The sequence below is a fragment of the Emydura macquarii genome, unplaced genomic scaffold, assembly GCF_026122565.2.
Source record: "Emydura macquarii macquarii isolate MOO-44397 ecotype Brisbane River unplaced genomic scaffold, CSIRO-AGI_Emac_v2 contig_1626, whole genome shotgun sequence".
NCBI lineage: Eukaryota > Metazoa > Chordata > Testudines > Chelidae > Emydura > Emydura macquarii.
In genome coordinates, this window is record NW_027131763.1 from 134,670 (window position 1) to 157,571 (window position 22,902).

Sequence of the window (22,902 nt, forward strand, 5' to 3'; positions counted from 1 at the left end):
AGGCCCAGCTCAAGGCCAGTGACAGCTAGCCTCAAACCGGGAGAAACGTGGAGCTAGAACCGAAGTTTGCACTCGGGCCTTTTCTCTTCCAGCCCCAGCTCTTGGAGGGAGGGGGGCCAGTGAGTCAGAACAGGGGGGCTGGGAGCCAGGACTCCTGCCTTCTATTTTCAACTTGGTGGAGAATGCGGTGGGGAGTCAGGACTTCTGGGTTTTGTTCCTCTCTCTGCACCTTACTTCTCAGGTTTTTGCCCTCGCTGTGCCTCGGTTTCCTGCCAATACCTGAAGTCGGGGTAATAAAACGGACCTACCTCCCAGTGGGCTAGATCAACCCGTCCCTCTTCGCAAAGCGCTCTGACAGTGGGCGGGAGGTGCAGGTACAGCCAGAGCCTACGTGAGCCCCAACCCAAGGTGTGTGACACGGAGCCCCACGCGCAGCGGTGAATGGAGCCAGGCAAGGGGATTAGCTTTATTGACGCCGTAAGCAGAGCAGCGTCAGCACGCGCACGCACGGGAGCACACGGGAGCCCGCCCGCTCTCCGTGCCGGCTGTGGCTGCAGGAACGAGGGGCGGACGGCAGCCTGCGTCACTGTTCCCCACGCCACCAATGGTAAAACTGGTCCGACGCGACTCCCATGTAGGTGCCCGCAGCCAACATGGTTTTCTCATAGATGTCCCTGGGAAGGAAAGTGGAGCGGATGAGGAGAAGCCGCATGACAGGGCCGGAGCCTGTCCCTGAGCGATGGGCTGCACTGTCCGGCACCAGCCCCAGAGCCCTGGGAATCGCTGACTCACGGGCCCTGCTTCCTGTGCACCATAGGGCCTTGGGCAGCATAGAGCCCGGGCTTCAGACAGGTGGGGAGAGCCCCGGCAATGCCCTGCCAAGCGGGGCAGAGGGTCGTGTGCCATGTGCCCTGTGCCACGCTGGAGGCACAGCATCCCTCTCTGCTTCCCAGGCCATGGCGAGCAGCCGCAGCAGGCTGAGCTGGGCCCCGGAGAGCTTCAAGCTGCCGGAAGCACAAGGGAGCTCAGCTGTCCCCTCCCTGCCCCAGAGCCTGCCCCAGGCGGGCACAGGCTGTGAGCTCACAACCAGTGCATGCGCTTTGCAGCTGTGTGCGCCCACACGGTGTTGGCCAAAATCTTGTTTTTGAAATATATGTAAGAACAGAGCCACAAACACCCCCCCTCTTCCTACCAAAAGGCACATCAGTCTGAATCAAAAGCTAAAACCTCAAACTGACTCTTGCTGTTCTACCCTTTGAAATGTTAATTCAAGTCTGTCTGCACTTGGTATAATGTTAAGATGGTTTGTAAATGTCTGTACTATGTCCACTGGCCAGTTTATCTGTTAATTTTACCTGCTTCCAATATATTTGTAAAAATCCTATTCTAAGTACAAAAGCCACACTGCAATGTAATGTGTCTATCTAATTGTGACAGACACTGTCAAAAATGAAATAAGGTTTGCTCTAAAAATAATATGCAAGTTCTTCAGCTAGGAGTTGGCCCTGAGTGATTGAAGTGTGAATTGCTGAGCAATTGAGTTGGGTGTAGACAAAAAGAGTGATTGAACAATTGGTCTGAGTAAGGGATATCGAAACAGACATGAAGAAAACACCAGCCTCACCTAAAACGCTTGAGGGAAGAAGAAAGAAGCAAAGATGATCAAATGGCCGAAGAGGAGCCCACCCTGATGACTTTGGAGCCAGCCCATTTCAAAGGACAAAATCTGATCAGGCTTGCAACAATGTGGGTGATTGAGGATCACACCAAGAATGCAGTTGCAGCATGACAATGCAAAACCCACAGACTTACATGGGGTCCTTTCCCTATAAAATGGGTCAAGAAGATGAAGGCTGGAGGTTCGGGTCTACAACATCACACCAGCCAGGAGTACCGATGCGCATCGGCAGAACCTTGCTCCTCATCCTCATGCTCTAGTCACCTGGCCAGTGACTATCATGAGCACCAAGAAGCTGGTAACTATGACATCTAGAAGATCCCTATGTATGTTTGTCTGTCTCTATCTGTGTGTGCCTGTCAGTGTGTGTGAATGTGAATGAAAGCATCAATTGAAACATGTCTCTCTAATTTGTAGTATTGATATAATGTTAATACTGTTTTCCTAGTGTTTACATTATTATTAATGCTATTTCACTAAGTAGAGCACAATATTAATGTTATTCCAGTGTTGCTACTTTTCTTTTCTTGGATACTATCTACAGAAGTTTCTGTGTTCACAATAAATGTGGCTTGTTGCCTTATCTCCTAATAAGATCCTGTAATATTTGTTATTTGGGTAACAACGGGACACTGCAGGGCTGGGTCTGTGTGTGGCAGCGGCAAAGCAAACCCTCTGTCTAGTCCAGGGCGAGCCAGAGACCAGCACCACCTCCCATACCCCTCCCTCCCTCCCTCTGGGGGAGTCTCTGGGGCCTGGGAACACCGGAGGCTTCCTGCCAAGGGAATCTCTGTGTGCAGCCTGCCTCCCCTTACTTGATTTTCTTCTCCACTCCCACGGATTTGATGCTGTCCAGCCAGCCCTGGGCCGCCGAGTTCAGTCGCTCCCAGTAACTCTTGGCAACCTCCTGGACTTGGGAGAACGAGTCCTGAGCCTCTCGCTTCTGCAGCCGGTAGCTGGCAGCTTCTGCAGGAACAGACCAAGGGGCTCAGGTCTCTCTGGGAGAAAGGGGCCACCCCCAAGGAGGCAGCTGCTGCTAACTTGAGATTGGGAAGCCAGAGGACAAACTGGAAAAGCAGGATCCGCATGATCCCTCGAAGTGCAAGGCACCTGGCACAAATATCCCGGCACCTTCCGTGCACCGCATGCCCACGGAGCACAAGATGCTGTTCATGCAGCAACGCCTGCAGCACAGGGGCTGATGCAGAGGGAAATCAGCCCGTTTGCGGCGGGACAGTGAACGCCCCTCTCCCCACTTCTGGTGCGTGTGACACGCTGAGCACGAGCTCTGAGTGCGCGGCAGCCAATGAGTCTAAGACGCTGTTTAGCAACGCCTGGGCTGCAAGCGCCGCAGGGCACTCGAAAGGCAACTGAGGGGTTCTGGGGCAAGGAAACCTTCTAACCAGTCTAGGGTGTGGCATTGCGCTGCCAGCGTGTTTCAGCGCTAGCGCAGAGAATAACCTTCCCCAAACCTTCCAAGTGGGCACGCTCAGCAGCAGCAGCAGCAGCTGTGTTCTACACGTGTGACCCGCTTCTCGGTTTAACTCTGCCGCCACAGCCGGAGGGGGTCATGCCATTTTTATTTGGAGGCAGGGTCGCTCCTGCGAAGAGCTGAGAAATGCAGCGAGCGCCGGCCACAGCCCGAGGGCCTGCAGCTCACTCTGGGGCCGGCCCGGCGGAGAGTTAATTGGCTTTTGTTGTAGTCGTTTGGCTTTCAGCTGCCAGCAACCAAAACACGCTCCGGCTGGGGCCAAACCCCAACGTTTCCTTGGCAATTCCTCTTCTGGTGGAAAAGCCATTTGGGGAACACAGGTGGATGAAAAGCAGGAGAGGGGGTGCAGGGCTGAGCAGCCCCCCAACTCCAGGGGCTCAGCCGCTTGGAAAACCAGGCCCCAAAATCAGCAGCCACTTTGGCAAATATTGGGCTGTATCCTCTGGTTTCCCTGGGCTTGGCTCCGCCCCATAGCTGGAAATGGAGACGGAGGAGCCATGTGCTCTGAACCAGGGGCCTCTCTAGACATCATCGCAAGCAGCGTCTCTTACCGGCGCAGAGCAGCAGCAAGCCGAGGCAGGCTGCGACCGTGAGCAGCTCCATCCGGCCCATGTTTGCTGGAAAAGGAAACCTCGGCTCAGTGCCTCTTTCTGTCCCTGCACTGCGTGTGTGTGGATGCGGAGCCGCCCTCGCTCACTGCCCCGGGGCCGAGCGCACGCCCCTGGACATCAGGAGCGGCTCCCAGCCAGGCTGCAAAGCCAGCTCGGGCTGCGTCCTGCAGTACCCGGGTCACATCCGGCCAGCCCGGCCCAGCCTCCGGCCTCCAGCCTCCCTCAGTAGCACACCCTGGGGGCCTCAGCACCTAGCTCTGGGAGTGCGGGTGGCTACGCCTCGCCTTATCCCAGCTCTGGATACTCACGTCCCCCAGGAATGGCCCAGCCATCTCCCCGCCCTGCCAAGCACCCGCCAGGCAGACTGTGCAATCAGGATTTCCTGGCTCACCTCCCGCCTATCGCGTTCCATTGCCTTTAATCCGAGGCTGCTCCACGGAGCCGAGACGGAGCCAAAGCACAGCAGTGCAGCCTCTGGGGACTAAGCTGTTGCAGGCCGCGGGCAGTGACCCGGAGAGACCCAGGTGCCAGCATCTTGCTGGGAGCTGAGCCCTGTGCTGCCTGCCCGGCCCTGTGCTTACACTGGCAGAGCAGCTGGATGCCCTGCTGCCGTGGGCTGGGAGCCTGGCACGCACTGTGCGCCCGTGTGAAGCACAGCACAGCACAGACCGCGGGTGCACACGCAGGCTCCAGCCCCCGAGTCGAAATCCACCGGGACACACATGCGTCCTCCTGGTTACGCCAGAGCCAAGGCACAAACGGGGAGAGTCCCCACCCCACACCTGTCCTGGGAAAGGCTCCCCCGTCCCGCTCGCTGAATTTATCTAGCTCCCGCCCTGGGGCGACGAGGGACCTACCTGCTGCAGAGAGCGTGGCCCCTCCTGAGACTCGAGCAAGACACAGAAACCTGCAACCAAAGAAAACATGCACAGCTGCTCAAGGAGGCTGAGAACCGTGGGCTCACAGGCCCGGGAGGCCAGGCACAGCTCGCGGGGTGCGTGTTCCTAGCAAACCCTTCTCGGGCCCCAAGGTCCCGGCCTCGTGGGGCGGCTGCTCCCCCGTGGCTCTTCCAGGTCAGGGTGCAGGGATCCAGAGCGGGCAGCCTGCCTGCCCCGGTGCGCTCCCTGCACCCTCGCACGCTGGGGCCCGGCAGCCAGATGGACTCACCGGTGGCTGGAAGCTGCTGCTCGCTCTGGCGCCAGGCTCGGGGCAGCTCATTTATAGCGTGCTTGGAAAACGCTTCCCCTGCCCACCAGCGACTCCATCGATGACACAACCTCAGCCCCCAGGTCAGAGTCCAGGCAAACACAGCCAGGGCTGGGCTGCGACCAGATAGTGACTGCAAAGCCCGGTGCCCCCAGGGGAGGGACTGAGGCTGGGTTATATGGACACCAGGAGCAGGAACACCTCCCCCACTCAGCAGGCAGCTTGTGGGACCTACCCCCCAACTCTCTGCTTCCCCCACCCATCCCCCTATGTCCCCACCCCTCAGTCTGTCCTTCCCCCACCCATACCTCCCCCACCCCTCACCCTGTCCTCCCCCACCCATCCCCCTATGTCCCCACCCCCAGCCTATCCTCCCCCAGACCCTACTGCCAGGCCCCTCAGTGGAACGTCAGAGACCCCCAGGCCCCGCAGCTCCTCAGTGGCAGCCAGAGGTTCCTACGCTCCCCTGGGGGGCACTCTGCACTCGGGGCAGCGTAGTCCAGAGCTCCCCACAGCCAGCCCTGCTCAGACAGGGGCTGCGCCAGCCGGGCCTCCATGGCTGCCGGGGGGATTCACCCTGGTGCAGGGGGCAGCCTAGGCTCCAGGTAACTCCAATAAGGTCTAGAAAATGCCCGAGAGTTACCCAGGCCAGATTCTGGGTCTCTGCCCGCCCTGGTGGGGGTGGCCCCGGTGCCTCCTGCCGAGTGGGGCAGACCCCTCACCACTGAGGCACGTCCCTGGCACGGACGGAATGGACGGGCAGACGCTGCCTGTGTGCACGGCTGGGCTGAAAAGCCGCTCGAGTTATGGGCCATGATTATCCCTGGCTCTGGGAGGGGAGTGGGGTCTAGTGGCCTAGAGTGGGGGGTTGGGAGCCAGGACTCCTGGGTTCCTTTCCCAGCTGTGCTGCTGACTGGCTGTGTGACCCTGAAGGTCCTTGCGAGAGACGGGGCCTGAGGTAAGCGCTCTGGGCAAGCTCCAAAGCGTGTCTCTTTCACCAACAGAAGTTGGTCCAATAAAAGCTGCTGCCTCCCCCAGCCTGGCTCTCGCACTCTGGACCGACCTGGCTGCACCAGTGACTCCCGCGTCCTCTGAGAACTGATTGAAATGCCGCAAACGTGCTGGGAAGGCTTCTTGTTTTTAAACCACACCTCTGCCAGCTAAGCCTCTGCGGGTGGAAAACTGCTCCTGGAGCCCTGGAAAATAACGGGCAGGTTTCCTGCTGCATCCAGTCGGGATTCCCAAGTCCCTGTTTTCCTGTGTCCGCCCCCGCCGCCCCCCTGCACACTGACAACACTCAGATCACAGCGTGAAGAAGCAGCTGTTCTCGCGGGTCCTGCCAATGCTTTTATTCCCACTGGCCCAGGGAGGGATTCTGCTTCTCCTGTGTTTTCCCCGACGCCCTCTTCAAGCTAGTCTTTCAGCCTGAGTCAATCCAGCTCACAGACGTCTCGTAGTAGTGGGCCATGAACTCACAAATGGTGGCAACGAAATTACCGCCAGGCAGCTGCAAGAGAAGAGACCCCAGCAATGTCAGCGTATCACACACTCGCCATGAGCTGTATGTCCCTACATTTCCAGTCAGCTGCCTCTGGAGCAAGTGCAAGGGTTCTTTGTAACCCGACGAGTCATGTTCACGTATTTCACACTTGGGATTTTGTAACCATTTGTTACCTGGCAGCTCCGTGTTCTTGGGGAACCAGGGCGCAAAACCCCAACTCTCTCTCTCTGCCTCACCTGAATTATCCGCCCCCTCCCCCGCAACCAGCCCATGCTTGAACCAGAAACCAAAGGCATTTCAATATGAAAAGGCAGGAGACACAACAGAAACCCTCCCATCAAGGCATCTCAGTTAGCACATGAATGGAGAACAGAAGCTTCATCTACTTCGAAGATGGAACATGCACTGAACTCTGGGATTGGTACAGCGGGGACCGCACCGAACTCTGGGATTGGTGAAGCAGGGACGCACGGCATGTTGGGAGATCTCTGCTCCTGATGTAAATGAACTCACACCTGTACACACCCAGCTCCGCAGTTATCAGACCATTCTAGTTATTGGTATGCAAAACACTGAATCCTGGTTGCATTGTGAGCTCTCTCTGAAGGAAGGACGCCCCTTCCAGGAAGGATCAGCTCCTTTTGTCCAGACATTGTTTATCCATAAACAAACCTGGTGTCTACAAATCCCCTATCACAGTTCAAACCTCTGTTCTGATGCTTGGATCCAAACTCTGCATCAGTTCCACTGGAACCTGTCTTCTCTTCCTGACGGATCGTGCTGCGGGCTCTGCCAGACTCAAAGCACTCCAGACCCTAAGCCTGTTCCTGGGAGCCTCTGAGCTGCATGGAGTGGTGAAATCAACCCCCCCACCTTCTTCCCCCAACACCCCTTTTCTTTCTCTCTCTCTCTCTCTCTTAGTCCAGGTATAACTTTCTACTTTTGCAATCAAACCTGGGCTAGCTTTCTCCAATACCCCACCTGTGATTGTGCAGTATTGTAAGTGTTTGATTGTGTTTCTCTCCTTGGATGGTATTACTATTAGTATCATAAGTTTTATACACCTAGCAATCCAATAACTGTAATAATCAAGCTGGTTGCCACTTTCTCTCTCTCTTTCTCTCCAAACTGCATTTACTCCTTTGTGTTCTTGGCCCCTATCTTGCTCTGTAGTAACGCTTTTCTTACCTAAGCCAAAGATCTCTGGAGTGCCCAAAAATCCTATGGGGTTTGCTCATCAAGGGGGTTACCGCTAGAACAATTGTGGTGTAAAGGGGCATATGAAGGGGACAGCCAGGAAGTGCTGCTCTGCCTAGCCTATGGGGTCCAGGGGCAAATGAGGGTGCAGCTCAAGTGCTGTTTGACCCAGCCTGATTGAGTCCAGGGGCAGATAGAGGGGAGTAGATGAAAAGTGCTGTTTGGACCCAGCCTGCTCGGAAGTGCGCTCTATTCTGGTGCGTGGCAAAGGGGCAACTAAGGGTGGCTGCTGAAGGTGCTGTGTCACCAGCCTGCTGAGTGCAGGGACACATAAGGGGTCGGCTGACAGTGCTGATAGCCCAGTCCACTCAGACGCACTCGGTTAATCTGAAATGTGTGTGTGTATCTGTGGGGGGTTTATTTGAATCAGGTGCTGGAGGAACCCAGCCCTGAAAACCTTAGGTCCTGCAGGATAGCTCCATTGGGAGGGGGCTTGTAGCCCTATGAACACACAAGTAACACACGCAGTGCATTAGTAGAATCACACCCCTGGAATCACACACCCCCTTCCAGGAAAGTAACCCTAATAAATGAGCGTACCCCAAGGTGAAGGGCAAATCTGGTAACACATTGCTCTCCGAGCAGCCCCAGATTGCCATATGTGACACGGTGTCCCCCCTGCACACCCTAATGGTGTAATTGTGTATCATTCATCTTCACCCTTAGAGTGTAAATGCGCATTGTTTAAGGCACGGTGTTTGTGGAGTGCGCATGGCACACTGAACGTTATTGTGGTAGTATGTTTGGTGCACTGTCAGATGTATTTCCATGGTGAAAAGTTCCAGAGGGGTTAGTCCGTGTTAGTCTGTGTACAGCAAAAACAACGAGTGTCCTGTAGCACTTTAAAGACTAAAAAATTTAATTTCTGCAGGCGTAAGCTTTCGTGGGCTGTAACCCCCTTTGTCAGATGCAAGGAATAGAAATCAGATAGCAGGTCTTTCAACTCCTTGCTTGGTGTTGTCTTGTAGACAGTTTGCAAGAGAGCTCCAGAGAGACCTTCACCATGTTTCTCTGCCCCCGGGTCAGGCAGTGCCTGTCATGGTTTCCTCCACTTGGGTCAAACGTGCATCACCTTATATATACACAGCCAAGGTTAAACAACAATGGGGACGTAGTTGAGGCCTAGTCACAACCATTGCTTAGGAGGTGAGAATGTGTGAACAGTGACAATTATTTCTAGACCCAGCTGGGTCTAAATAGGGACTTGGAATGGTTATCTCATTGCAAGAAATAATTGTCACTGTGGTTGTGAATAGGCCTCAACTACTTCCCCATTGTTGTTCCTTACCCTTGGCTATGTATATCTATACCTGCTATCTGATTTCTGTTCCTTGCATCTGACGAAGTGGGTTACAGCCCATGAAAGCTTACGCCTGCAGAAATTAAATGTGTTAGTCTTTAAAGTGCTACAGGACGCGTGTTGTTTTTGTCAGATGTGCGGTTACGAAGCTCTGCTAGGCAATATTCCCAAACATGTCTCCCAAGGCTTGGGGCCGATCTGGGCAAACACTAAAGGCAGAGCAGCAGTTCACAGCTCTCTAGGGCGTGCAGAAAACAGCCCAGCTCTTCCAGGAGCAATGGCCTGGCCTGAGCATCGGATAAGGTGATGCACGTTTGACCCAAGTGGAGGAAACCATGACAGACACTGCCAGTCGCCTGACCCCGGGGGCAGAGAAACATGGTGAAGGTCTCTCTGGAGCTCTCTTGCAAACCATCTACAAGACAACACCAAGCAAGGAGTTGAAAGACAGTCCACAGGGGAAGGGCCTGGCTGAGGAGGGGTCGCCAGCCTGTGGTGAGCATGGTCTGAGACTGCAGAGTTATTGACGTGTTAAACTTAGTTTAGAATGCAATTTGCTTTTATTTCTTCTGGATCAAATCTGATTTCTAGTCCTTTGGTTTATAATCACTTAAAAGCTTTCTGTACTTAATAAGCATCCTGGTTTGTTTTATGTAAAGCAGTGCGTGTGGTTTGGGGTGTGCAGAGACCTCACTTAGCGTGGCAGAGCTGGTGCGGAGCAATGTCTGATAAATTGACAGACATAAGCCTGCAGCGTCCAGTGGGCAGCACTGAACTCTGTCAAACAGCACTTCATAGGCGTGCACAGCACATTTCATTCGGGTGTGCACCCGGGGAATTTTCATGATCTTTATCAGGGGTGGCAAACTCAATTCCACCGGCGGGCCACATTTGAATTACCCGTCGGTGGAATTCTCGCCACGTCCTACCCTCCGCCGCGAAATGTCGCGAGGAACGGTATTTCGGCAGTGTTCCCATCCGCCACAATATCTCGCAGCTCCTTCTTTTTCAGCAGCAGCTCGCTGTGTCTTGCTGTCCTCCGAGAAATCGTGCGCCTTCCACTCTTTCGGCGGCAGAGCTACCCTCCAGCATCAGCTTGAAACACAGCAAGCTGGCGCCGCGGGCCATCAAAAAGGTTCGCGGGCCGGATAAAAAGGTTTGTGGGCCGGATGTTTGACACCCCAGGCACACCCAGCACGCACGCCTATACAGCAGTTCCTAGGGTTGCATCTGGGAACGGGCGGGGGGGTCATTCTGTTGTATAATCCCATGAGGGGCTGGCCAGAAGCGCTCATTCCCTCAGTCAGGGACCGCTCAGGCTGTGCGTGGGCTGACCCCGGAGCGGGGGTTCACACAGCAGAGGCAAGTGCAAGACGGTGTCCCGGATTGGGGTGACACAGCTATACACCCGTCCAGATTGCAGAGGGAACGTCACTCTGTGGAGGAGAGACTCTGTGGCTGGGGTAGTGAGTCTCCAAAGGAAACACACTGAACGTGTCTCTTGGCTATATTACAGGGGTTACTGGGAGTGGGTGGTTTCATTTTCACACACACACACGCTGCTTTGCCCTTGCCTTGCCTGTCACACAGGCCGAGCCCTGGTCCCTCCCCCAAGCAGGCGTGTGGCTGGGCAGGTGGGGCACCCACCAAATGTCCCCCAGCTCTCCCTGGAGGCGATGGCGTCAGCAACCTCTCGACATGATGAGCCCCGTATCCCTGCACGGCTTGTGGAGGATGTTCGAGATGCTCCAGGCGTCGCCCTGCATCACCTGCTTCTGCCCGCGGGTGGGGCACAGCCCTGGCAGAAACAGATGCTAATGCCAGCGCAGCAGACAGGAGGGAAGGGGGCACACGGGAGGGGCAGGGACAGGCTCAGCCCTGGCTCCGAGTCCTGTACCCTGAGCTTGCTGCACTGCGATGCCAGGAACAGCAGGGCACGGCTCGCAGCGCTGCCGATGCCCCTCGGCCCTGGTGATCTGCTCAGTGGGACCCGGGTGTGTAGGAGGCAGGGTGGGTGTCTGCTGTGCACCACACACACGTGAGAGAGCCCCCATTTCCCGCTCGCTGTGTCAGTCTGGGCTGAGGGAGGTATTTAAAGATGGCGGCAGCCCGTGTGTAGCTGGGACAGGTGGGGCGGGGCCGAGGGGGAGGGCTTGCTGCTGTGTGCGTCATCTTCACTAGCAAACACGGCCAGATGAAATGTGACCCGTCTGCAGCAGCTGGCCACATGTGGGCGCTAATTTACACCTTTTGTTCTCCTCTGTACAGGGTCTGTGTCTGTCTGTCTCTGCGGCTGGCTGGCTGGATCCGCAGCGTGTGGTGTGACTGCAGCACAGCAAGGCATGCCCGCAGGAGCACTAGCATAGCTACACGCCTCGTCACGCCGCAGACACGGGCTCAGCATGGGCTGCACAGCCGGGACCCTGGGGTCAGCCTCGTGTCTCTGCTCACGTGGCTGCTTCTTCGGGGCTCGTCTTAGCTGGGCCAGCTGCTCTAGGGAAGCCAGTGCAGGCATGGTAATGACACCCCTGATTAAAGTGCAGAAACTCCCTGAGCCTTGTAGGCAGAGCCTGGGCAGACCCAGCCCGACAGGAAAGTCCAGGCAAGAGCTGACAGCCCGCGGAGCCAGAGGGAGCTACAGAAGAGGTGGTGTCCTGTCACCAGCCAGGTCCTCCCCAGCGTCCAACCCTGGGATAATAAAACTCATGCAACACGCACACGGGGGGAGGATCAGTTTCAGTATTTAGTGGGGTGGGGGACGGGTGTCATTGGAAGGCAGAGGGCCTTCCGTCTGTCCATTGAGCCGCTAATCTATCCCCACACACCCCCCAACATCCATCCATCCGTCTGTCCATCAGTCCGCTAATCTATCCCCACACACCCTCAATATCCATCCATTAATCTGCTAATCTGTCCCCACACATCCTCAACACCATCCATCCGTCTGTCCATCGATCCAGTAATCTATCCCCACACACCCCCCAACATCCATCCATCCGTCTGTCCATCGGTCTGCTAATCTATCCCCACACACCCTCAATATCCATCCCTCCGTCTGTCCATCGATCCGCTAATATATCCCCACACCGCCCCCAACATCCATCCATCTGTCCATTGATACAATTACATCCATTGATCCGCTTGTCTATCCCCACACACCCCAATCATCCATCCATCCGTCTGTCCATCGATCCACTAATCTATCCCCACAGACCCCCCAACATCCATCCATCCGTCTGTCCATCAGTCCGCTAATCTATCCCCACACACCACCAATATCCATCCATCCGTTCATCGATACATTTATCTATCCCATACACCGCCATCATCCATCCATTTGTCCATCCGTCCATTGATCCACTAATCTATCCCCACACACCCCAACATCCATCCATCTGTCCATCGATACATTTATCTATCCCATCATCACCGCCATCATCCAGCCATCCGTCGAGCCACTTATTGGTCCCCACATGCCCCCCCATAATATGTCCATTCATCCGTCTATCCATCTGCCTATCTATCCCCACACACCCTCATCATCCATCCATTTCTCCATCCATCCATTGATCTGCTTGTCTATCCCCACACACACCCACCATTCATCCATCCATCCATCCATGCCTCCATTCATTGATTCATTCATTGATCTGCTTATCTATCCCCACACATCCCCATCATCCATATGTCCACCCATCCATCCCTCAATCCTTTTAGCTATCCGCACATACCCTCATCATCCGGCCATCGATCTGCTTATCTATCCCTACACATTCCCATCATGCATCCATCCATCCAATGATCTGTCCCCACTCGCCCCATCTATCTATCTATCTATACATATACACACCCATCATCTATCTTTCTACCTTCCTCTCTGGCTGCCCCGCATCATTAGCAGCTCTCTTCCCAGGAGGGGGGCTTTGGAGAATGACAAGGACTCCCCCCATCGACCCACCCTGCTGAGAACAGGGGGTGCTCTTGGGACCTGCTCTGCACCTGTGTAAAGCTGGGGCTCTGCTCCCCCGCGTGCGCTGGCCACGTGCAGAGCTGGCGTTATTGTGTAGAGAGGGTGACAAGCCGTGCCCCGCCTCTCTTCTGGGTCCTCCGTAATGCTCCTTCTTCTGCCCTCCTTCCATCTCCTCAGAACAGCGCCAGGGCCATTTTCTCGGGGGTCAGCAGCCCACTGGAGCCAGTGGCACAGCCTCAGCAGTGAGGAGCAGCACCTGAGCACACTGAGCCCTACGGAGGAGAAGTGCTAGAGCACAGCTCGGGGTTCATTAGTTATGAATTAGTATTGTGCCTAGGTTGGGCTCCCTCTTTTCCGCTGTTCCGCCCACCAGCATGCACGGGGCTCTCACCCCATCACACACACGTCTTCCCATGCTGCACACGCGTGCCCTCTCCCACGAATCTCACTCCCACAGCACCCTCCTGCAGCCGCACAGCAACGCCCACTTACTGCTAGGTCTTTGCACCGCCAGCAACGCGCACCCAGGCGTGCCAGTCGGGCCAGGAGCCCGTTGCCGTACAAAGCCAGACGTCTCTGGCCCAAAGAGCTGACAACCAGTTTGTCTGCACACAGCAGCTCTACCCTTTTAACGCTGCCTGTAGCTGAAAGCAGGGAGCAGGCAGCTCTGTCAGCATAAAGGGGCTTTATACTGGGACAGCTGTTTCCCTTTGGGAAGTGGAAGAAGCCAAGGCAAGGCACCTTTCTATTGTGGCAGATGCATCCACACGAGGGGTTGGACTGATGTAACTACCGCAGTAAACCTCCTACCTGGAACCAAAATAAAGCTACCGGCACAGGACCAGGCACTCCACGCAGCAGCTCCTCGGTCAGCTGCTCTGACAGGCTGGCGACCTCGGGGGGTCCAAAGGGTTGTGTATTTAAGTGTCCAAAGGATGAGGAGGCAGGCTGCGGGACCCAGCTCCTGCTCCCAAGGTCACTTTGCTCAGAGCTGTGCAATATTTGCTCCTGGTAGCTTATCAGCCAGCTTTCCTGGCGCCATTTAAATACATGCACATGGGTCACACGGCAGCTCTTCAGCTGGTGTCAAGGGGGCAAGGGCATAAAGCAGCAACAGTGATTTACAGCACGGAGGGGCCGACCCTCAGAAAGGAGCCGTGATCACTCTTCAGACCTGCATGGTCTGGCCAGCCCCAGGAACCCGTGCTTCGAGGGGCCAACATTGTATTTCCGTAAGAAATTAAGAACAGCCAGACTGGGTCAGAGCAATGGTCCATCCAGCCCTGCGTCCTGTCTGCCCACAGTGGCCAATGTCAGGTGCTTCAGAGGGAATGAACAGCCACGGCATCAAGTGATCCGTCCCGTCAGCCATGCCCAGCTTCCGGCAAACAGCCATCCCTGCTCAGCCTGGTTGATAGCCACGGATGGACCTGTCCTCCAGGAATTTACCTAGTTCTTTTTTGAACCCTGTTGTAGTCTTGGCCTTCACAACAGCCTCTGGCAAGGAGTTCCACAGGTTGCTTGTACGTTGTGAGAAGAATTATTTCCTTTTGTTTTAAACTTGCTGCCTATTAATTTCATTGGGTGACCTCTAGTTCTTGTGTTATGAGGAGTACATAACACTTCTGTAGGAGAGTAAAGAGTCAAAGCTGGACAAGTGGTCAGGCCTAAGCTACAGGGAACGGGGTCATGGCAGGGCAAACCTTGTTTCTGTTACTTGGTGTGAATTTTAGCTAGCGTCTGTTCTCTCTCTTCTTCTCCTCCCTTCCTGGGCACCTGCACAAGGAATGAGGCTAACAAATAACTATTCCCCCTCCTGCTCAAGGCCTCTGGTGGGAATACAGCATTATCTTCTTTCCCTCCCCTGCAGATTGTATACTTCAAAGAATGTTAGTAGGTTTCAAGGTGATGTGCCTGCGCTCTGTGCAATAATCCTGTACACAACACACAGGGCGGGTATAATTGTATGCATCGTGTAGTTGTTAATATTCATTTTATAGGTGTCAGTGTAACCAAGGAAGGGTCTATGAGGAGTTGCTGGAAATGGCTACAGTTACAGACCGTTATGGATAAAAGGATTGTAAAGTAACCCCCTGGCCTGGAGGTGGAAGGAGCAGGCAATAAAGATTCCATCTCCCCAATCCGCGCCCGGGACAACCTGTTTGGTTATTTCTAACAACTTCCTTATTCACTTTCTCACCAGGCATGGTTTTATAGCCCTCGGGCATAGCCCCCTACTCGTCTCTTTTCTAAGTTGAAAAGGCCCCGTTTTACTAATCTCTCCTCATACGGAAGCTGGTCCAGGCCCCTCATCAGTTCTGTTGCCTTTTCTGTACCTTTTCCAGTTCCAGTCTATCTGGTTTGAGCTGGGGCGACCAGATCTGCAGGCACGATTCCAGATGGGGCGTCCCATGGATTTACAGAGGCAATACGATATTTTCGGTCTCATTTTCTATCCCTTTCCTAATGGTTCCCAGCGCCCTGCTAGCTTTTCTGATGGCTGCTGCTCACCGAGTGGATGTTTTCAAAGAACCATCCACAATGACCCTTTCTTGAGTGGTAAGGGGCTGTTTTCTGAGTACCCTCCCCAGCCCCTCCTCCCAATACTATCATCAGCAGCGTTATTAAGAATAGTACTAAGCAGGACTCACCTCCCTTCGCTGGGGCGTTTCTTGCTGCTTTCTGCAACACCCAGCAACTCCTGCTCTCCTTGCACAGAGATGAAGATTAGGGGACGTCCCTTGTAAGACGGGCCTGCGGGAACCCTCCCTGAGGCTGTGGCAAACCCAAGCTCACTTCCCTGCAGTCAATGCATGCAGCAGGGGACTGGAGACCAGCATTTGGGTCTGGATCTCTAGGGGCTTGTCTACACTTAGGGCATGCAGCCGCACCGCTGCAGCGCTTAGCATTTTCCATGCTACCTATGCCAACGGGAGTGCAGAGCTGCTCCTATTGGCATAGGTGCTCCATCCCCGGGGACGGGAGAAGCCCCCGTCGACACAGCACCCTCTACACTGGGCGCTAGCTCAGTTTAACTACGGCACTCCTCAGCTTGTCGTGTAGACCAGGGCTCCCCGCCCCAGCCCATCTTGATGTAAAGGGACACCCCAGGGAAGGTGTTCCAGTGGCTAATTCCTCCGCCTGCTACAAAGCTCGGCTTCAGTTCCAGTTCAAAATGGTTTCACCATAACACTCAGCCACTGGATCCTGGTCTGTCTTTGGCGGTGACTCTAAAGGGCCCCTCGTGTCCAGGCTCTGGCTTTGTGTCAGTCATTATGTATTAAAGGGAAATATGTCAATGTGGGAGGTTCAAACACACACACTCTCCCCTCCACACACACACACTCCCCCCCACACTGCACACACACACTCTCCCCCCCACACACACTCTCCCCTCCACACACGCACACTCTCCCCTCCACACACTGCACACGCACACTCTCCCCCTCCACACACACACTCTCCCCCCCACACTCCACACACACACTCTCCCCTCACCCCAGCCACTTCCACCTAATGCCAGGCTGCCCAGCCATAACCCGCTGTCTAGAGTAATAACCACGCAGCCCAGCAGGGCCCATTAGCTCACGGAGGCTGCCTTGCTGCGTAACACCGGCCAGAGACACAAACCCCAGTTCCCTGCACTCAGCCCAGTCGCTTGCACTGACTAAAGCATCTTCCAGCCAGGCCCCAGTCTGAAGCTGATGGGGAATCCACCACTTCCCAGGGGAGTGTGTGCCAAAGGTTCATCAGGCTAGTCAACTAAGGCAGTTCAGCACTGGAGTAAAGTGCTTGGGGGGGTTGTGGAATCTCTGTCATTGGCGATTTGTAAGAGCTGGTTAGACAGTCGGGGCCGGGCTGGATAATGCGTGGTCCTGCCCAGAACTCAGGGGCCAGGACTAGATGGCCGGCACGGTCCCTCCCAGCCTGTGAGTCTCTGCGGTACTCACCTTCACCAGTAACATTTGCACCCGGCTTTGACACCCAGCGGCTAGTTCTTGTCCTGCCGTTCTCTGCTGGGTAAAAGATCCCGTTTGTCCCTGCTACTCTCTAACTCTGTGAACGTGTGCAGAGGCCTGGATCGAGTTGCCCAACACTATTCTTTTGAATAAGTGAGGCAAATCGGTCTGGAGGAGTCTGGAGAAGTGTCGCCACCCACGTGCAGGTACCTAGGCTACACCGCCCAGCACTGTTTATGGAGCACAGGAGATGCAAGATTGCAACAGTGACAGACACGCAGGAAAGGTGCAAAGCCTCTGCTGTGTGCGGCAGTGGGAAGCCTGGGCCCAGGCCCCGCAAGGTGACAAATGGGAGGAAATGGAGCCCAGGGGCTGGGCTGTCAGGAGAGCCTGACTGCACACCTGGGACTCAGTGCCGGGCAGCTCAGGGCCGGGGAGCGGATGTGAGAGTCTGTGGGAATGGTGTGTAGCAGGGAATGATGTAGGCGATCCAGGGGGCATGCGTGGGTGCAGGGGGAGGCAAGGGGCACTGAGAAAAACAGGATGGAAAAAAGCAAAGTGAGGCTGAGAGTTTTGAAGCCCCCCCTAAAGCGCAATGAGCAGCGCCCCCGGATACAAAGCCAGCACTAAGGCAATGAGCATTTATTCATGGCTACAAAAAAGAGAGAAAACAGGACGTTGGGGGCCAGCCTGGCTTCCCCTCCCCAGCAGGATCTCGGCCAGGGGACCAGCAGCTCCGGAACTGCCCGTGAGCAACGCAGAAAAAATCCGCTCAGTCAGCTCTCTCCCTGGAAATCTTCTCATTGAGCTTCTCCTTCAGCTTCTGGAACTGCTCGGAGAACCAGTTCCTGTGAGACAAGGGGAGGCAGAGGCACCCTCAGCCCGTGGGTTAGAGCCTGCGCCGCCTCACCGGTGCACAGGGGCTCTGGGCTTTGCCCTCGTGAACAGTGCACGCATAGCTGCCCTGCTCTGCCGAACACTGCCATCAAGCCAGCACCCCTCTGGGGACACAGCCTGGCCGAGGCCAGCAGCCGCGCTGGGAAATCTCAGCAGCCGGCCGGCCACTGCAGTTAGTTCGAGGGCTCTGACACATGGCTGAGGAACGGGCGTTTCCCGCCCTGTGCAGCTGGGAGGCAGCGAGCTGGCTCAGTCCCAACCATGACATACATCAGGAGAGTTTCTTGGCTGCACCCTCCATCCAGCAGGAGCCTGCAGTGCTTCCCATGGGATCATGCCACAGGCTGGGCTGTGCAGCTGTCAGCAGCGACTGAGCGCAGGGCCCCCCCGGCCGGTGCTAGGTGCTGCACACATCTGAGCGGGGGGAGCTGTCCCAGTGTGAGCAGTGCAGCCACCTGCCGGAGGCTGCAGGGAGCCTGGGGGGCTCAGGGAGGCGGTAACGCTCAGCAATGCTCATTTAAATGTCAACCTTGTTCATAATTTCCTCTGCCCTGTGAAACGGCGCAGGGGGCATCGCACAGCACAGCTGGCCAGGGCATCTCCAGCAGCACCTGCCCCGCTCCTGTCCCAGCCCTGCCTGCACCGCCCTGGTGCCCCACTTTAGTCTCCCAGCCCAACAGGGCACAGGCCCCACCGCTGTGAGCCGGCCCCGACACCGGGGCAGGGGCGCTGGTTTCTGCAGGGCCCTGCCACTCACCGGGTCTTTTCGCTGAACTCGCTGTGGTGCAGGTCGTGGAAGGCGGCTTTGGTTTTCTCGGCGATGCCGTCGGCGAAGGCCTGCAGCTTGTGCTGGAAAGACTCAAACTTCTGGCTCAGGGTCGGCTCTGTCACTTCAGCAGTAGCAGAGTCTGAAAGGCAGACGGCGCCGGCCAGTGACAGCCGCCCTGACGTGACTCCCCCCCCGCCCCCAAAGCCGCAGCAGTGGCCTGGCGTCAACTGACTGACAGACGTCTTCACGCGAACCTCAGCCAGCCCTGAGTCTCACCGGGCCTCAGTTTCCCCAGCTGTAAAATGGAGAAAATCGACCCTCCCTCCCCCGCTGCTCCTTTTTGTGGTCTTTACGCACACACGTGTCGAATTGCACCCTCATGCGTACCCGGCACGTCGTCCAGGCAGACGCACAAACACCTCCTCCCACACACTGCACACGCCTGCAGGCACACGGCACGCTGCGGGCGTAACACGCGTGGCCCTGAGCCACTTCGTTATTTCTAGTCCCTCCCGTGGTCCCTTGGCGCCGGGCGCTGCACGAGAGTAGGCCTGCCCGCGAGGGGCAAGGCAGGGACGAGACAGACTGGTCTGATGTCCTCCCCTGCCCCCTCATACCTCCCCCCCCCTGCCCCTCCCCCTCCCCCTCCCCCCACCCCGCTTCTCACACACCCTCCCCCACCCCTCCCCTGCCCCCTCCTGTCCCCACCACCCCTACCCCTTTCACACCTATACCCTTCCCCTGCCCTCCTCCTCCCCTCGCACACTCACACTGACTCCCACAACCCCCCCTGCCCCCCCACACTCACACCTGCCCCTGACCCTGCCCCTCCCCCAGCTCTGGGTCCCGGGTCGGAGCTTACCTGCCAGGACAGCCAGCGCCAGCAGGATCAGAGCGAGGGGCACGGCGGGCCGCATGGTCCCTGGGGCAGCGGGGCCCTGTGCGGGGGAGGGGGAGGAGGTGAACCCGAGACTGGGCCCAAAGGCACCCCCCCAGCTGGGAAGGGACCCAGCCAGTACCTCTGGCACCCCCCCTGCTGAGACACCCCCTGGACTCCACACAGACCCCACATCCTCCCCCGATCCTGCAGTGCCCCCCCTGGACACCCCCACACGGACCCCGCTGCCCCCCCTGGGGCCCCACGTCCTCCCCCGATCCTGCAGTGCCCCCCCTGGACACCCCCACACGGACCCCGCTGCCCCCCCCGGGGCCCCACATCCTCTCCCGATCCTGCAGTGCCCCCCCAAGACACCTCCCAAACCCCACATGGACCCCACTGCCTCTCCCTACTCTCACCCCCACATTACTATGCCCTACCAGACACCCCCACCCACCCCACAAACCCCTCTCCCCCCCGTCCTCCAGGGGGGCACGTTAATGCCAGAGGGAAGTGGGTGCAGGGCTGAGCTCACTCAGGGAGGTACAGCCCCAAACTGCATCCTGCTCAAATCGCCCCCTTCTGCCCCCCAGCGAGCCCCCTCCCCGCCCCTCCAGGTCCCCTGCCTCTTCCCACCAGCCCCCCCAGTCCTGTCCAAAAGCCCTCATTCTCCTCTTTGCCCCCCTCCAGCCCCCTGCCTGCACACCTCAGCCCAGCCCCACTGAGCCCCAAATCCCCCGCAGTCCCACCCCGCCCAACTCACTACAGCTGGATTGAAACAATCTCTGCTCTGGGCTGCAGCCTGCCAGCTGCTCCGGCTCCCTATAAAGCCTCCTGCCTCCGTCATCCGCCCCCTCCACCTGGTGGGGGGTAACCTGACCGGTCCCGTCCTGTCCCGTCCCGTCCCGCCCCGCCCCTCCCCTCCCATCCAGGCTCTTCCCAGGCCTTGTAATTATTAGTCTGTGCCACGAGGAAATGGAATCCCAGCAGGGCGCAGCTGGGCTGGGGCAGGGGGTGTTACAAATCAGGGGCCACCTAGGGCCCCACCAAGGGCCGGCTCCATTGTGCCAGGCGCTGCACAGACAGTCTCTGCCAGAGGGATCCGGGGGGCGACACACCAGTCCCCTGAGCAGTAGCCTGGCAGCGAATGGCATGTTCGTTCCAGGGTTGGGTTTGGGTGGCAGGGGCTCAGCTACATGGGACGCAAAGGATGGGGTGAAGGGAAAGGCAGGGCAGGGGTGGGGTGAAGCGGGGGTGATGGGACTGTGGGATGGGGGCTTGGATCAAACAACCAATCAGCCTGGGGCAGAGAAAGGCCCGGGTGCCCATCCAGCTCCTGGTTCGGGGAGCAGACCCCAGCTACCCCCAGGTGCAGTAGGGAGGGGGTCACGCCCAGGGTGCCAGCTGACGAGTGCCCAGGAATTGGGCCCCCTTTACCCAGAGGCAGGCAGTGCCGCACGTACGCGCAGAAAGGAGTACTCATTTAGCTGGGAGGGGGCTTTACACTGGGGCCAGGTAGTGTGTCAGCCCCCGGGATCGCCAGCCCCACAGAGGCCAATTACACGAGCCAGACCCCCAAAGAACCAGATCAGCTGAAAAGCTGAGCGACTGTAAGATCAACAGCTGGGGGGGGACGGGACTCTGCTCTGTTATTGACTCTGAATGCCCTGGTGTGCCCCCATCTGTGTCTCTTATCGTCTGACACGTCGATTGTGACCCCTGTGGGGCAGGGACCAGCTCTTTGCTCTGTGTTTGTCCAGCACCTAGCACAAGGGGGATCCTAGGGCACCTGTACCCTATGGAAGTAAAACTCATGATAATACTGTTCCTTTGCCCTCTGGTGTCTGAACCGGTAGCTGAAGCATGATCCGATTTTTCTCTAAAACCAAGGGGCTAGAAATGTACTGGGTTTGTTTAAATTAAAGCCAAGCTGCTCCCATAATCACAGGACTCCAGGAGCTGGGGATTTAAGAAAACACACCAAGTGTTGCAAGCTCACCATAAACATTGGGAGTCATTTCAGTTCAGCTGATTCCAAATTTTTACCACATTAAACTGAATTTAAACGAACCTATTTTAAAACCGCAGCTTCAGTGAAATTGATGCCACTTCTACCTAGAGAGAGCACGAGGGACATGGACAGACAGACACGGGAGGATAGAGAAAGTCAGTCAGTCCAGGAAAAGAGCAAAAGGCGGGGAAGGGAAAGGGGCTCCAGGGGAGAGTGGGTGGGATTGTCCCCTACCATCTATTCCTTCTGGGGCGGAGTGGGGGGCTCACCCCGACAGCCCATGCCAGCCCCCAGAGCTGTCCCCTCCAACCTATCCTCCCCGAGGGGCGCCCTGTGCCTGACGCTGTCCCCAATCCGCTGAGGCGCCCCCCACTGGGGAAGGCCAAAACCCCTTTGGCCAGAGATGGGCTGAGGCTCCAGGACCTGAGGGGAGCCGTGTGAACGCTGTCACTGTCCGGAGAGCCAGGCTCTGCGGGCTGGGCCTGAGCCTGCCCTGGGCGCCCTGGGGAGCTGCTGGAAAGGGACCCCGCAGAGCCTGAGTGAGCCGTGTCCTGCCCTGGCCCTTCCCCAGGGAGGGGACCCCCTAGGGTGGCCAACCATCCAGGGTTGTCCTGGAGTTGCCAGGAATTAAAGTTAAGCATTAATTAAAGATTATGTCGTGTGACGAAACCTCCAAGAACACGTCCAACGTCCAACCAAAGCTGGCAGCCCCAGGCCCCTCCCGGCCTCTGCAATCTCTCCTCCCCTTCGCACCAAGGACAGGCCGTGGTTCTTTGTCTGCTCTGCCGCCCCCTTCCTCCCGCTCAGGCATCTGCACAGTGCAGCCCCGGGGGGAGAGCCACACAACCAAACTGGCACCGGTGTGTGATGGACACCACATCAAGCGGGGGCGGGGGGCAAATTCCTGCTGAGCCCCTGAGTCCCCTCCCCACCCAGCCGCTCTCCCCCCAGGAGACGCCAGCCAGGGGTGAAGGGCAGCACAGAGGGTCCCTGCCGGGAAGGGAGGAGCCCTGGCAGAGCAGGGGGTTATCTGCGGTCACTGCCCCCCCCGGGCGCCCACACGCTCTTCTCCAGCCAGCCAGGCCTCTGCCCGCTAGTAACCCTCCGGGCAGGGCCTGTGTGGCCAGCGCCTCGTTACCAGCTCAGCCGCAGCCCACGCTGAGAAATGTTTTGTTTTTGCTGAGAAACCCAATTCCGCCCTCCCCTCCCTGGAGCTGGCTGTTTTCAGCTGGAAGGTTTGGATTGTGAAAGCTCAGCCCGGCCTGAGTCACTCGCCAGCCAAGCTCCAGTGCTGCTTGCACAATGAAGGAGCTCGCATCAGCACTTTGCCGAGGCTCGGCTGGAAATGCCCCACATGGGCCCCAGCACCTGCTG

The 22,902-nt window shown here is 57.0% G+C and overlaps 2 protein-coding genes across 2 annotated transcripts; both read right to left on the reverse strand.

The window, feature by feature from the left end:
- Positions 1-453: 453 nt before the first annotated feature.
- On the reverse strand, positions 454-6,077 carry APOC2 (apolipoprotein C2). The gene is made up of 5 exons (XM_067555311.1): positions 6,051-6,077; positions 4,639-4,688; positions 3,722-3,787; positions 2,494-2,644; positions 454-674 (listed from the first exon to the last, which is right to left on the reverse strand). Exons 3-5 carry the CDS (start codon positions 3,780-3,782, stop codon positions 584-586), a joined length of 303 nt encoding a protein of 100 aa, XP_067411412.1. The 5' UTR covers positions 3,783-3,787; positions 4,639-4,688; positions 6,051-6,077; the 3' UTR covers positions 454-583.
- Positions 6,078-17,601: 11,524 nt separating this feature from the next.
- On the reverse strand, positions 17,602-20,367 carry APOC1 (apolipoprotein C1). The gene is made up of 4 exons (XM_067555327.1): positions 20,281-20,367; positions 19,503-19,578; positions 18,629-18,779; positions 17,602-17,822 (listed from the first exon to the last, which is right to left on the reverse strand). The coding sequence occupies exons 1-4, from the start codon at positions 20,362-20,364 to the stop codon at positions 17,747-17,749; spliced, it is 387 nt and encodes a 128-aa protein (XP_067411428.1). The 5' UTR covers positions 20,365-20,367; the 3' UTR covers positions 17,602-17,746.
- Positions 20,368-22,902: the final 2,535 nt, after the last annotated feature.

Excerpts from the sequence above, each read along its gene's own strand:
- APOC2 (XM_067555311.1), bottom strand. The coding sequence starts at position 3,782 with ATGGGCCGGATGGAGCTGCTCACGGTCGCAGCCTGCCTCGGCTTGCTG. Across the intron at positions 2,645-3,721 it reads CTTGCTGCTGCTCTGCGCCG|AAGCTGCCAGCTACCGGCTG; the intron begins GTAAGAGACGCT and ends CTGTTCCTGCAG. Across the intron at positions 675-2,493 it reads GGAGTGGAGAAGAAAATCAA|GGACATCTATGAGAAAACCA; the intron begins GTAAGGGGAGGC and ends TTTCCTTCCCAG.
- APOC1 (XM_067555327.1), bottom strand. The coding sequence starts at position 20,364 with ATGACGGAGGCAGGAGGCTTTATAGGGAGCCGGAGCAGCTGGCAGGCT. Across the intron at positions 18,780-19,502 it reads GGCGCTGGCTGTCCTGGCAG|ACTCTGCTACTGCTGAAGTG; the intron begins GTAAGCTCCGAC and ends TCTGCCTTTCAG. Across the intron at positions 17,823-18,628 it reads GAGTTCAGCGAAAAGACCCG|GAACTGGTTCTCCGAGCAGT; the intron begins GTGAGTGGCAGG and ends CTTGTCTCACAG.